At 41.6% G+C, this 14,293-nt stretch overlaps 1 protein-coding gene across 3 annotated transcripts in view; it reads right to left on the reverse strand.

Moving 5' to 3' along the window:
* The window catches only part of CWH43 (cell wall biogenesis 43 C-terminal homolog), a 533,223-nt gene that overhangs the window by 416,753 nt on the left and 102,177 nt on the right, over positions 1–14,293 (reverse strand). For all 3 annotated transcript variants that reach the window (XM_069631684.1, XM_069631685.1, XM_069631686.1), the window contains exons 3-4: positions 753–873; positions 482–636 (exon numbers count right to left, since the gene is read on the reverse strand). In XM_069631684.1, coding sequence (XP_069487785.1) covers positions 482–636; positions 753–873 — 276 coding nt within the window. The remainder of the gene's footprint in view (positions 1–481; positions 637–752; positions 874–14,293) is intronic.

Consider the following 14,293-nt stretch of genomic DNA (forward strand, 5'->3'; position numbering starts at 1 on the left):
ATTTTTCCCTTCCCCTCTACGGCTTAATTTTTCCTTGCACTTGCACTATCTGAAATGTCGTCAGGCTGATTATGATGGTTATTTTTCATATTCTGAATTGTTTCAAGGATTTGCAAGAATGTAATTGTATTCTCCCATGTTCCCTCCCCCCTTGAAGCGCTTAGAAAAACTTTGTGTTTAGGCGCTATACAAATAAACAATCAAATCAATCTATTGCTTTCTATTTGCGATTATTTGCTTATTTTGTTGGTGTTCCAGAGAAATGTATACGATTTTTGAAAAGCAAAGGGTTATCAAGCCCTAGTGAACTGAACTTGAGGCTGCAAATCACTTCACCAAGTCATGACATATGTTATGGACGAGTTCATTTTGTGATAGGTGACAACACGTTTGAGCCAGATAAAAGAAAGGTTAAAGGGGTGTGCCGGAAATACACGTGTTTATCAGTCTTGCTCACACAGAAACATTACATTTGATCTACCTGTGTGGATCCTGTCAAATGTTGCTATTATTCCGACGAGCAGTATAACAGTGTTGCTTGCTGCACAGCTCCAAATAGGGTTAAGTGACGTATACCAGATCCGCAGGGAAACGAGCAGCATCTGACCAAGTATGAAGCCCCATATCCTGCAGTTCCTGAAAGGGCAATTTAGTTATTCCTGGGTGAGAATGAGCTCTTAATAGAGTGTAAAACATGGACCCTACAGTTACATAGATAGACAACATAGATATGTATATAACCCTGACAATACCTTTGCAAGCTGGTTCCTGACCACCATGTTGTGGCTTGCACAAGTAACGAGGCGGAAACACCTACAGCCAGGATTATTAACCGAAGCAGAGTACCTGAAGCCTGATACGATGCTACACTTCCTGCAATGGAGAAAGTAACAAAAAAGCATGTGAAAATGAATGTCATGTTTTGATTCTGTTTCCTGAATTTCCTAGACTTAATCCATTTGCATATTTGCTTATATATATTCATGTCAAGAATAGCAACTGATATGGTATGGTATGGTATCGAAACTTGTGATCCAAAGAGTATCCTGGCACTAAGCAAGAGAGAAAGAAAAAAAGTAAGCACAAAAACCAGGGCAATAGGAAAACAAGCAGCAGTGATACATCTAACAATATAATAAAAGGCCAAATGTATTTTTGTCCTATGTGTTTGTCCGGTGCAGTATCTTCGCCTGTTGTCACCACTAGAGGGCGCTGTTGCCTTACGATATATAGAGACAATGCCATGGGAGCTGTTGCCTTAGGATATATAGTGGTCCCACTGTGTTAATGTACACCTGCACTTTGGCCCCTGTACCCAGGCTTATACAATAATATTGAAATAAAAATAAAGACACATAAATGTGGATTCAAATAGCATTTTACTTAGCATTCATGCCCCTACACAATGATCTTGTCCTCACTCAATACTTCACAGATGCTTCTGCATGACATGAAGTCCTACCCCAGGCACTCTAGCTCTCCCCCACTACCCAGGGGGCATGACCTGCAGAAATCAAACACCCCAAACTTTGGGCATGGCCCTTACTACACCCTGGACATTGCCTGCTCCTATCCTCCTTCACACAGCCCTGTGCATAAGGTGATCACACTCAAAAGAACTTGGCTCAAATGACTCGCCGTGATGTTTCAAAAGTCCTCAAAACCTTTACACAAGAGCCTGTGAAAACGTGGGCCAGTTTTAGGCTATGGTCAGTGTTCATAAACATGGCAGTTTCGATTACACGATGGGATGTTTGTGAAGGCCTCAGCTTTCACAGACACCGCCACCAGCAGCAGAAACCACTTTTATTGTTGAAGTGTCACATTTTGGCACTAAAATACATTTGCTAATTTACGGAGCAGGTACTATTGGGGAGGAAGACGACAATGGCAGAGGAGTTGCCAGCGAGCATGCTTACAATTGCAGTGTATCAGGGCACATAATGACTAGGGCGGAGTACAGTGTGTGTATATGTGATGCCAGGTGGTGGGGCGCTTGATGGCAATGGAGGCAGGGTTACTGCATCACATGATGAAAATAGGTGGGCACTGGGGCAATTGATGACAACGCAGATGTACTGGTGTACACGATCACAATGCCTAGCCAGAGCACATGACAGAGCACATGATAACATTGAGGGATCACAGGAGGACATTGGGCCACAAGAAAGCATTGGGAGTTACAGGACTACATGTTGAGAATGGTAGTTACAGCAAGTTGAGCTCTGGGCAGACAGTAGCTGTTGCGTGGCAACAGACAAGATGAGCATGCCGGCTACTATCAGCAGATGCATGCTGGCCGCATTGCAGAATATGCCACTACTCTGTGTTATCAAACAGCAACGTAAACAGAACAAAATAGTGTTCTGAAATCATCAAAAACATACCCCAGTATTAGGGAGGGGCTCTCTTGCCAACACACTTATCATAGATCTGCATCCTTTCGCTCTCCAGATGTTTTGGCTACAGCTTCTATCAGGCCCAGTCAGCATGGTCAATGGTGAGGAGTCCTGGGAGTAGTAGTCCAAAGTAGTGGCTCATGACTATGCTGACCTACCCATGTTTAATATGGCCACCAGCCTGTTTTTAATTATATTTAACTGCATGTCCTTGAATTGCTTAGGGCAGTACAACCTACAAAATTGCATTGGTAGTTTTATGCTGCCTTTGTGCCTAGGCAACACCACTCTTAAACTCCTGCACTTTAGATCCTTATTGACTGTAACGGAGGCCAATTCCCATGGACTGCATTTCCCACAATACATTGGGAGGCTCCACTGCCGCTCCTCCTCAACTGCTCCGTGCACATCATCATTTTGCATCAGTGTGAAGCTCTGACAGGAAGACCGTAGTGCCCCCACCCTCTGCCCCCCCTAGAGAGTGGGCCATGCCAGTGAGACCTGACGGAATATGGGTGTGGGGTGGATTTAACTCTACCCATGCAGTAGCAACCTCAGAGATATTCTGGGAGGCTGAACTGCAGGAGGTCGGCCAGGATTTATTTTCATGCTCTAGCTAATGATGTAGCGCCTGGATGCCTATGAGCGTTGGTGCTCTAGAAATATATAGAAATAAAAATAGAAAGTTTTTGCTGCACAGCCATGAAATGACCAGGGAGATGGAGAGTCTTTCACACCTATAAGTGAGGTAGTACACTTATTCAAGCAGGCTGCCTACAACTATTTTCTCAAACCTAAAATCACAGTTTTGCTTTCTGCAATTTAAAACATGTTTTTCTTTTGTGGTTATATACATCATGCTTAATAAAATGGTTAACTATATCAAACAGTACTGGACAGATGATGTTGCTTAAACACAGATTTCTGCAGAAGGTGCATCATTTGACTGGGGGACGTTACAAATAACATTCAAAGTATTTATTCTGCTGCATTAACTACTTGAGTATAAGTAAAAAGATAAGGTTGATAGTAACACAAATGTAATTTTGGAGTGTAGTAAAATAAAAAGTGGTAGATGCAAGGATTTGAATTAAACATTACCACTACCGTTGCTCTGCACAGCATTCCGTGCCATAATTCTAGAGTATGTCTGTGCCATTCCAGAAGGGGATAAGCCATTAGCAAATGCCTCTTGGTGCTGCCACCAAAAGGTGCAGTCCAATCTCAATTGCTAGGCCATGGCCCCTATGCACTGGAACACAGCAACCACATGCATATTTAGGCCTTGTGGTCTAGCAGTTTGAGAAGGGCTTCTCGCATTGGTGAATGGGCCAAGGCTGATTTGCAAACAATGCTAAAGAAGGCTGGACATAGCAATGCAGTGGTTATAATTGATTCAAACTTTTTTCCTATTAGGTTCAAGCCAGAACTCATGCGGTGGAACACAGATAGGATGGAGATAATATGTGAGGAGAAACACACATCCTATGGGTGTATTTTGTCATTTACCCACCCAATGACTAATCATGGCTATGTTAAATCCCATGGCATTACAACCAACTACCTGCCTCTCGCCACCAATACGTAACCTTTCTGGAACTCTTTGAGCAAGCTCTATCACAAAGTAACACCAAACGTGTTGCTATATAGGGCCTGCCAGTGTTATATCTAAGTATTCTTTTAGCGTTTAATCACTCAATTGCCACTGTAAATGTGCTCCTGGTATGATAAAAAAAGAAAAATCTTAATGTGTGTCTTCAGCAAGTTGATTTTATAAGCAATATGTTTGTCAATGCCTCTGCCTGAAGTACTGTCTTAAACAAGCATTCGCAAACCCAACAGTTTGTACTTCTCTATAGGATTTAGACATTTGCAAGGCAATGCCATTGTATACCCAGGTACTCGCCCCACGTTCCAGCTGTTCCCATCTTATGGCCAGGTGGTGCCCTTATGGCAGTGCCTGGCAAATGCCTATCCATGCCTAATCAAAAGCCCAAACCCAATGCATGTTAGTTTCAGTTTGTCTCCTCTTTCGAAGTCAACATGTATATACCAGATGTGAGTGCCTTGCTTCCCACGCCTAAGTAATCAAGCTGCACCTCACTGAGTTGGTCCAACAAGGCCCTACCTGAAAATGATAAGGCTGGGATGGCAAGTATGGACCAGTTTCAGATCTTCTCATGCATTTTTAACAGTGGGGCTCCAACCTAAATAGAATGTATCTTTGTCTATGAGGAAGCCTAGGCTACTCTGCCAGAACATTTCATGATTCAAACTAAGTACCGACTTGACAAGCTCATACTGTTTGAGTAACTTAACAGAGTTTGCATTCCAACAGACTACATCATGTATATTGTGGGTCTTATTTGGAAAGTATAATGTTAATCCTGGATTCTGGGTGTTTAGGCGGTACCGGAATCCCTTCGAGAGTACCTTTAAAATAACATGAGAGAAGAGCGTTTCCTATAATGTTGCGTGCAAAGTATAAAAAGGAGTACATCTTTTAAAACTAAACAGCAGTATTGAAATATTTCCTAAAGAGTGCAATCAGAGGTGGATTTAAAATTTGGACCTTGGTAAAATGCCCATGCCCCCCTGCTCTGCCTCTCTCCCCCATATACAAACAGCCAGAGCTGCACAGGCCCTCCCACTGAGGTTGTATCTTTTTAACGTGTCTCAGAGGCAACTTATTTACAACAGGTAGTGACTAACAGAAAGTGATTAGAGGTGAGAAAAGGTAACACGTAGTGACCATTGCTGTGGCTCTTTTTTCTTTAAATTATATAGGGTTTAAAAGGCTATTTAAGTGTGATTGTTGGGTGATTAGGATAGAGAATAAGCGGTGTAAAACAATAATGCATTTCATTTCACTTTGTGTCTGTATGAGATTTTCTGTAAATTCTCATTAATGTCTATGCTGGAGCCTATATCCTTCCATTCTGGATGGGGAAACAAAGCTACAATCACAGGGGGTCATTTTCCAAGTGAAGTGGAGTGCAAGAAGTGGTGATAAATGCATTTTGTGTGATTTGGCATGTGAGGTTGGAGACCAGAGGTCCCGCTGCCAAAACAGATTGGTTTTCTACCAGCATGTATTTTTATGTTGGAAGAAAACCAATGGATTCCTCTGGTATCCGTCTGACATTTACAAATGGTAAAAGCAGGCAGATTCCAAAGGAATCCATTGTGGTTGGCTCCCACAATCACTAATAGTGGAAGTGATTTACACTTTACCAGACACGTAGTGGAAATGTAAAAAGCACAAATTAATGAATTTCCCCTTTTTCAAAAAGTGCAAACAGGAGTGGTCCCTTCCTGTGCAATTGAGGATAAAAAAAAATGCCCCTGTTACTCTTTTCATCCACACATTTCTACAATGATGAATACATTGTTAGGTTGATTTATCATTTGACTTGTGCATTTTTAAAGTAATCTGTATAACATTAAGTATTATTATAGGTATTCAAAACCAAACTTCAACACATATTTGTACCAAGTTGTGCTTCGAAGATGCATGGTCAAGTACCTAAATTTCAGGCTAAGCTCAAATTCTGGCTTTACCACTTAACCAAAGTGTGTGATCCTGTACAAATCATTTCATTTCACTATATCATACCTGCTAAAATTAAGTGTCCCTAGAAGTGATTCATTTTGCATTATAAGCTATTCTAAACGCCCTACTCATGGTTTAATAGATGGGCAGTACAAGCATTGGAACCCGCCAAGAACACACACACACATCTTTCTTTGAAAATATCAGACTGCATTTATTGAAAAAAATGGTGTTATTCAATAGCAAATCAAATTAAATACACCAAACAAAAAGTCATCGTGGACAATTGCATATCATAACCAGTATGTACCAAGCAAAGATGTACAGGGGCATGGCAGGGGAGCAAGGCCCTCTCCTCCCTGCCACACCCCACCAGGAGTGATACCAGCATACTGTGAGGCCGGAAACCCCTCAACCTGCACAGTTTGCCTCCTCATGCAGCTCTCCCAGCCCTAGCACTCTCTCCTACATGCTATCATTCCCTTACACCCTCAAATCAATTTAAATGTGCTGCAAAAATGCAACGTAATTTTCTAAGAAACAAAATCTCCTAATTCTTACTTCAGTATTCTGGGGGGGTCTATTTTTCACATTAGATGGGGGATCACAAGCACCTCCTCTGCGGCCTCTTGGGAGTACCCACATTGTTCAGGAAGGTATGGTTGGGCGAACACCATCTGAGATGGTAGAAACTTTGGGGGCCTCACTGCTCAGCCCTCTCAGAGGAGGTGGAGGATGCATCACCCTCGATGTTCCCCAGCCAGGCTAAGAAAGACATGCTGGGGGCTGTCCGTGTAGGTGGGAGTGGAGATAAATGGGAATGGTGATTAGGGGAGCTGAAGGAAGGTGACTGGGGGTGGAGGAGGATAGGACATAATAGCAAGGGAAGAGCAGATGGGTAGGGAAGATAGGTAGATTGATTTTGCGACACCATTTTCCTTGCTTCTCCTTTTACAGAGTACTATTTTTTTTTTATAGAGGGGTGCAAATGTATTTGTCCGGAAATGGGAAGAGATTTTTGCTGGATCACGGATCTGGAAAATCTGGATTGACGCCAACACTTTCTTTAGGGTGCTTCTAGACCCACACCAAATGGAATTTGGGCCCCCCCTTATCACAAACTTGGCCCACCCAGATGAATATTCCTGGAGCCGGACCTGCTGTTTGGCCTGCGGCCTACTAAGCATGCTTTGCAGTCCCCCGCCCCCTGCTCCAAGTGTCTTAGTTTTCAACCCTACTTTGAGGTAAGCTATTCTTGAACACGTGAATAATTGATTACTCTGTTGACTATGTGTGCTGTGCCATTTGTCACTCCTATTAAATTCTGTTCTATTTTACTCTGTTCAAACTTATAAAGCCCAAGGTAGACTACAAGTGGCTTCTGGGTACTGGTCTAACGGAAGCTTCAGTAAACAAGAATACATCGAATTATGAAGAGAAGGCAGATGCACAAAGCCATGTTTTAAGATGAGAGCTGAAAATGGGCAAAGAGGGAGAGTTACGAATAGAAGGCAGTTTATTCCAGAAGGAAGGCACGACACAGGAGAAAGCACGTCCTCCTTTACTGGTGCAAGCAAGAACAATTGGTTAGAAGAGCGAAGCGACCGAGCAGGGCTATTGACCTTAAGTTTAGCATGAAGTGAGAAAAAATGAGAAAGATGATGAGTATGAAACACCATACAAGAGTTTTAAAAATAAAACTTTGCTTAACGGGGAGCCAATGGAGCTTGTTCAGCAAAGGAGTGGCTTAAGAAAAGCAACAAAGATCAAAATCAAAACCAGCTGCAGTGTTTTGCAAAACACAAAGACAAAACAATTTGTGACCTGAAATACCAATGGTAAGGGCTTTAGAATAGTCAAGACGGAATGAATAAGAGCAGAAGCTGGAGACCTGTGAGCAGGGATTACGAAAGCGGATCATTTGACGATGGAGGCACAGATGGTAATAACAGGACCAAGAGACCTAAGGGGTAAAAGAAAGATCAGAAAAACACTTGAAAATACATTTCTTACAGTAGATGCAGGTGTGGGTGAAGGGACTAAGGACTGAGTTCCAAAGGATGGATCCCAAAGAGAGGGTGGGCCTCAAAAGACACTATTTCATTCACCTCCGAATTTAATTTACAAGAGCTGCAAAACATCCAGGAAGACATGGTGGACATACACAGTTGGGAAGTGGAGTCAGTGGTCACATGTTTATTATCCAGGTGAAGAAATGTGTGTCATCCTGATATGTATAGAAAGACAAACCAAATAAAGCAATACAAGTAGATAAAGGGGAAACATAAAGGTTAATAGAATAGAATAGAAGAAAGAGAGGAGCCCTGAAGAACAAGCGACGGAACAGGGGCCAAAGTAAGAAGGAGGTAGGGAGACTAATGGAGTGCGGTCGGCAGAAACAAGGAACTCAAGCCATGGACTTGGCATTTAATTCCTAGATGCAGGAGTCATTCACGCAAGATGGTGCGATCGACCTTGTCGAAGGCAGCCGATATATTGAGCAAGGCCAGAACTACAGCACCTCTGTCGTCCAGTGCAGTGATAAGAGCCGTTTCAGTGCAGTGGCCTAGGGAGAAGCTAACCTGAAATGGATGAAGAAGTGAAGTATTTTCAAAGAAATGTAGTCACTGGAAAGTAACAGCAGCTTCCAAATGTTTGGTTGAGCTAGGAAGAAGAGAGATAGGGTGATACCTTGCAGGATGAAGCAAGTCTAAGTTAGGCTTTTTAAGAAGAGGCAGAAGAACAGCCATTTTTAAAGAGGGGGGAACCAAGATAGTTTCAAGAAAAAAGTTCAGTATTGGAAGAAGAACTCATTCAACGACCTCTGGCCAGAGTTGAAGGATTATAGGTGGTTGTGGGTCAAAGAGAGATCAAGATTAGAGTTTAGAAAGAAGAGAAAAGTGATTTGTGTTTGTGCCAGGGTGAAAAAAGGAAAAGTAAAGTTTAGGTGGAAGTGGATGAAGGAGCATCAAAACAGGAAGACTGCAAGTGGAAACAATTGAGCAAAAAAGGGATTCAACTTTGTTATAGAAGAGGCTACAGAGTGTTATAGAAGTTCAGAGAAGGCAATACCTTCAAGATGACATAGTAAGGTTGGCTAGTTCACCAATGAAGAAGAAAAGTAATTTTTGTTGATAGCAATTATTATAAATGTGGAAAAGAAAAGACGTTTAGCTTGAAGAATAGATATTTTTAGCTATTCCACTGTAAACAGTACAGCTGTCTTCTTGATTTATATAGGAACATTTCCAACAACCTTCTGCTGCTTTCACAGCAGATTTAAACAGGCTCTGGGGTAACCAATTTAGGGCAAGGAGGTCTGGGGTTAGATTTGAAAAATGTATTGGGAACAAGCTGCTATAGAGTACTAGTGATCCAAGAGTTATAATGTTAAAGATCAGTATTAAGAATTTGTCGGTCTAGTCTCACTAAGTGTACTCAAGAAGCGATTGGTGAAAGTTCTTTCCATGGTCATGCTGTTGTAGTGAGGAAAAGAGAGGAAATAGAAGAGAACATGGAGGGTAACAGGGCTTTAAAAGGTACCAAAGAATGATCAGACCAAGGTACCAGAGTAATAATGGGTGTAGAAATAAAATTAAGAGATCCAAAAGTGAGATCAAGTATATGTCCTTCTGAATGGGTGGAGCCAACAGAATATTGGTGAAGATTGAAAATGGCCATATTATCAATGAACTAGGTGCAGAAATGGATGGGCAGTCGATCCAAGTATTAAAGTCCCCTAGTTCCCAGATCAGGGAAGACGCAAGAGCAGTAGAAGAAAGAGGTTCCATGAAAGAATTAGCAAATGAGTGGTCCGAATCTGTTGGGCGATATGCAACAATAATGGGAATGATTAAGGAGGAAGAAACCTGTAAAATTGCTTCCAAGATTCTGCCAGATTAAAAGAAGGAAAGGGAAAAGAGAAAGGGGAAATCACAAGCCCTAATTAAAGTTGTTCTAAATATCATTCCCAAGGTAAATATTCAGGACACTGTTTATTCCTCACTGCATCCTACACCTAAGAGTAACACCCAAGCTCATACCCAACCCATCTTTAGTGATGACCACTCAATATTAATGTGCCTTGCTTAAAGTGTGCTCAGCGGTTGGCCTCTCTATGGAAATGTATAATTATACTGTAACAAATATCCTTGATGTTTTACAGAAACTTGGTCGACGGATGCCTGGCCCCTAAATTGTAGCCATTTAGCCACTTAAATTGTGCGACTAAAAATCAAGATAATTACACAAACATGTTGTTGTACTATACTGATTCAACTGTCTTTCAACTCCTCAAAACTGGATCAACACACGCAAAAGAGCATTCCCTAGATTGGATTCTCACAAATAATATCTTGATTTCTTCTTTTTCTTCCTTACTTTTAGACTGGACCAATCATATGGCCATTATATTTTTGATTACAGTACCTACTTTTAAGAGACCATTTTAAGTACTTGCAAGTACTTGCTCTAGAACTAAATTGCAAGCCAACCTCTTTCATCTACTAATTAGAGAGTCATTGCAACATTTAGAGGTGCCATTTGGTCTCCCCTTTAAAAGCGACATCTATATTATTCTTCTCCAAGATTTTACCATTGAAGTTGTCCCCTTTTGACCATTATCATGCATCCTAGGTCCCTTTGGTAAACATGATATGCTAGCATTTTATCTTCTAACGTTCAGGAACTTCAAAGAGACAAATACAAATGGGAAAAATCACCATCCAATATGGATATATCGACTCTTCGGCCTATAAGGAAAGAATATTATACAGCGATAACTGATGCAAAAGAGTTTTCTACTCTACAAAAATATATGAGGCAACACAATCCTGATAAAAAAGATTTTGAATATTCTGAAACAGCTTGATAATAGACATGTGCCTCCACCTTTGCAACAAGTAGCAAGCTAATGGGTTTTTCTTATCTACACCTATTTTGATAATAAAAGTATTACAGTCCTCTCCCCTATCTTTTCTCTGCACTACTTTTCAATTGATAATACTCCAGTGGCTTTCAACTTTTAGCCTTTTACAGAGACTGATACTAGTGATATCATTTCAAAAATGAATTCCTCGTCCTGGCCACCTAATCCCTGCCCCACCAATATTATCAATGAATGTATTCAGGAATTGGCATCTAGCATTACTGCCTAAATACATTATTTTCTTGAATCCAGAAGCATTCCCGTGAATCTAACATGGATGTGGGACATACCTCTTTTAAAGCAACCTAATCCTAACCTAGACATAATTATTAATTATAGAACAACTGCCAATTTACAATTCCTCGCAAAATATTTAGAGAAGGTGGTTACTCTGCAGTTACAACCCACAATCTTTAAGGGTACATGAAAATCTGGGTTTTGTTCAGACCATGGCACTGACAAAGCACTGATTGATGTTCATGAACATCTTCTTTGGAATTCATCTCAACACTCAGATTCTCTGCTGGTACTGCTTAACCACGTATCTGTTTTTAACACCGGCAACAATGACATAATCCTTTAGCATTTGCTTGACTGGCAAGGCTGTCAACAAAAGCAATCTGTTGGGTTGAGCAATTCATATCTGATTGACGTTATTATTTGACTTCGTCCAATATATCAACTGAACCTACTCCTTTTAAATGGTGTGTTCCCCAGGGCTCAGCTTCATCTCCACTTCCTTTTTTACATTTACATTAAATCTTTTCAGGATTACAACCACTTAAAAAATTGGACTGCGTTGTTGCACAGAAGATTCACAATTCTACTTTAAGCTTCAAGACCACTCTAGTCTTGGTGATCTTCATCTTGAATCAATATTTGCTAACATTAAGGATTGGATGAACAGCAACTGGCTCAGCCTTAATTACAGCAAAGCAGAATTGTTGAGAATTGTTGAGAATTCACATCGCAAAAACCAAATCATCAGACCGCCCTCATTTTACCTTTTATGGTAGATACTTAACCAGTGCCTCTGGATTCTAAAGTTAAAGCCTGGGGATTGGCATTTGAGTCGTCACCTTAAATGATTAATCAAGTGAATGCAGTTATCAATATTTCTAACCAGACTCTTTGTGTCTCTCCGTCTCTGCACCTCTGTCTGTGCGTATGCATTACCTAAATGTACTAGGACCAGTTAGTTTGTCTGTCCTGTCCCCCCTACACCATTTTTGCCATCCTCCCCTCCCAAGCTTGGCCTCAACTTACCACTTCTTGCACTTGGAGAAATGTCGTCAGGCCTAGTATGCTAGTTTTTCTGTTGAGATCATTCGGAACCTTCAAGGCCCGAGAATGATTATTGTATTCCCTTGTTACCTTCCCTCCTTGAAGCGCTTTGAAGCACTTCACCTGTTTATAAGTGCTTTATAAATAAACAATAAAAATGCATATATATATGGCATGCAGTAGTGACCGTGTAGTTATGGTTAATTTGCTCAATCCATATGAAGAGCACTTTGTGGACGTCTTATAACTTTGCCCCCCACCCTTGTACCAATCCTCACCAAACTTTGCAAAAGAAGTATATGGCCCCCTCGGACTGATTCTGCGTAGTTTGGTGAGGTTTCGTCCTGGGAACAAAGTTATAGTTGGGTCCCAAAATGTGTGGTTTTCCTCATATATGCAATGGAAAAGAAATTGTGCTCATGGATACAGCCCACACTGCTGAATGGATTTTCACCAAATTTGCAGCAGGACAGGAGTGGCAGCATGGTCCCGAAAGCGTGCTTTTGTAAATTTGGTGTAAATCCGTCCAGTAGTTTTTTTAAAAACACCCTTAAGTAGGGCAAAAAAAATGGTGATATCTGGGTTCGGACTGCAGACTCAATTCCCTCTTCAGTCTGCGGATGGGCCTCCGATTGGTACATGGTCTGTCGTGATGTCCGCGGACATCAGAAACGCCCGCTGATTGGATGGTGAAATGGCCGCCATGTTGGATTCTCAGACTGCGCCCGTAGTCCACAGACATTGCATTTGTCAAGCTAATTAAACAATCTCTAGGGAGGTGAGGGGTGATGAGGATGGGATGGGATATGGCCATAAAAAGCAAAAGAAAACAGGTGGTTTTCCACCTTTGAAGTTCGCAAACAGTTCGGGACACCCATGTAATGTTCGCGAACCCCTCAGATGGTTGGGGAATCCATATATATTTTTGCATAACAGGGTTGGTGAAAAGCAGTTTTTGGATGGTGTATAACTTTGGCGCCACTCAAGGAAACTGCCTGAAGTTATATGATATCATTCTAGACGTGGCCTTGACTGGTTCTTCAAAGTCTGTGGCTGTTTTGCCAAGAGGGAACACAATTAGAGGGGGGGTACCAAAATATTTGTAAGGCTCACTAATTTGGTGTCGCTTCACGAAATGTGCACAAAAGTTTGCAAAAAGATTTAAGAGCCGTATTTGAATGTTTTTGCAAAGTTTGGTGGGATTTTGTGAAGAGGGGGCAAAATTAGAGGGGGGGTTTCAACATTTTTAGATGGCTTATAACTTTGTTGCCGTTTGACGAATGTGCACAAAAGATTTTAGAAAGATTATAGAGCCAACCTTGACATCTGAATGGACTTTGTCAACTGGGAGCTAAGTTATATGACTATTTTATGTACGTTCATTTTTACACTTTTCAAAACATAAACCATGGATGGATTTGCAAGGAGCATTGGCAAGGATCTGAAAGCATGGTTTTTCAATTGTGCCTTTGTTTATTTTTTTAAAGTGTCATAATGTAGGTACAAAATATAGTGATATACCTTTGGTGACTGAGGTATAGCCGGTGGCCATGGGCAGTGGCCTGATTGGCCGAGTCATGGACTGTGGTCATTGGCAGTGGCTAGATTGTGTGAGTCATGACCAAAGGCAATGACTCGGATAATCTGGCTACTGGCCATGGCCACAAAGTGCTGGTCATGGGGTCAAAGTGGGCATGGCCACTAGGGACAGGCTATGTGGTGACGTTTTTCAAAATCGGGACAGGTTTGAATGGGAAAATAAATTCTGCCCTTGGCAAAAAATTGTTCTGTGGCTACAGCCCAAAGTGCTGCACAGTATAGCATCAACAGATTTCTGTGAATATCACTACATGCTCTCAGAGACAATGTTAATCAGCAGATAATTTCCAAGCACCCCGAACCAGGTGCCCACATGGTCAACAGGCCACCCCTTGAAATCATTACCCACCCTTATTTGCGACCATAGTGGAACAAGATATTGGGATTGGATTCTGGACTCATTTGCACAACCTCGCAGCAATGACTGGCCCACAATCCACATGCCTTGAGGGAGACTCTGGAGAGTCGAATTACGTGTCGGCTGAGTTCTAGCAAGAAGTATAACCTCAAGGGTGGTTTTGAAGACTGCTT

This window comes from Ambystoma mexicanum, chromosome 6q, assembly GCF_040938575.1.
Source record: "Ambystoma mexicanum isolate Mex_15411 chromosome 6q, UKY_AmexF1_1, whole genome shotgun sequence".
Classification (NCBI taxonomy): Eukaryota; Metazoa; Chordata; class Amphibia; order Caudata; family Ambystomatidae; genus Ambystoma; species Ambystoma mexicanum.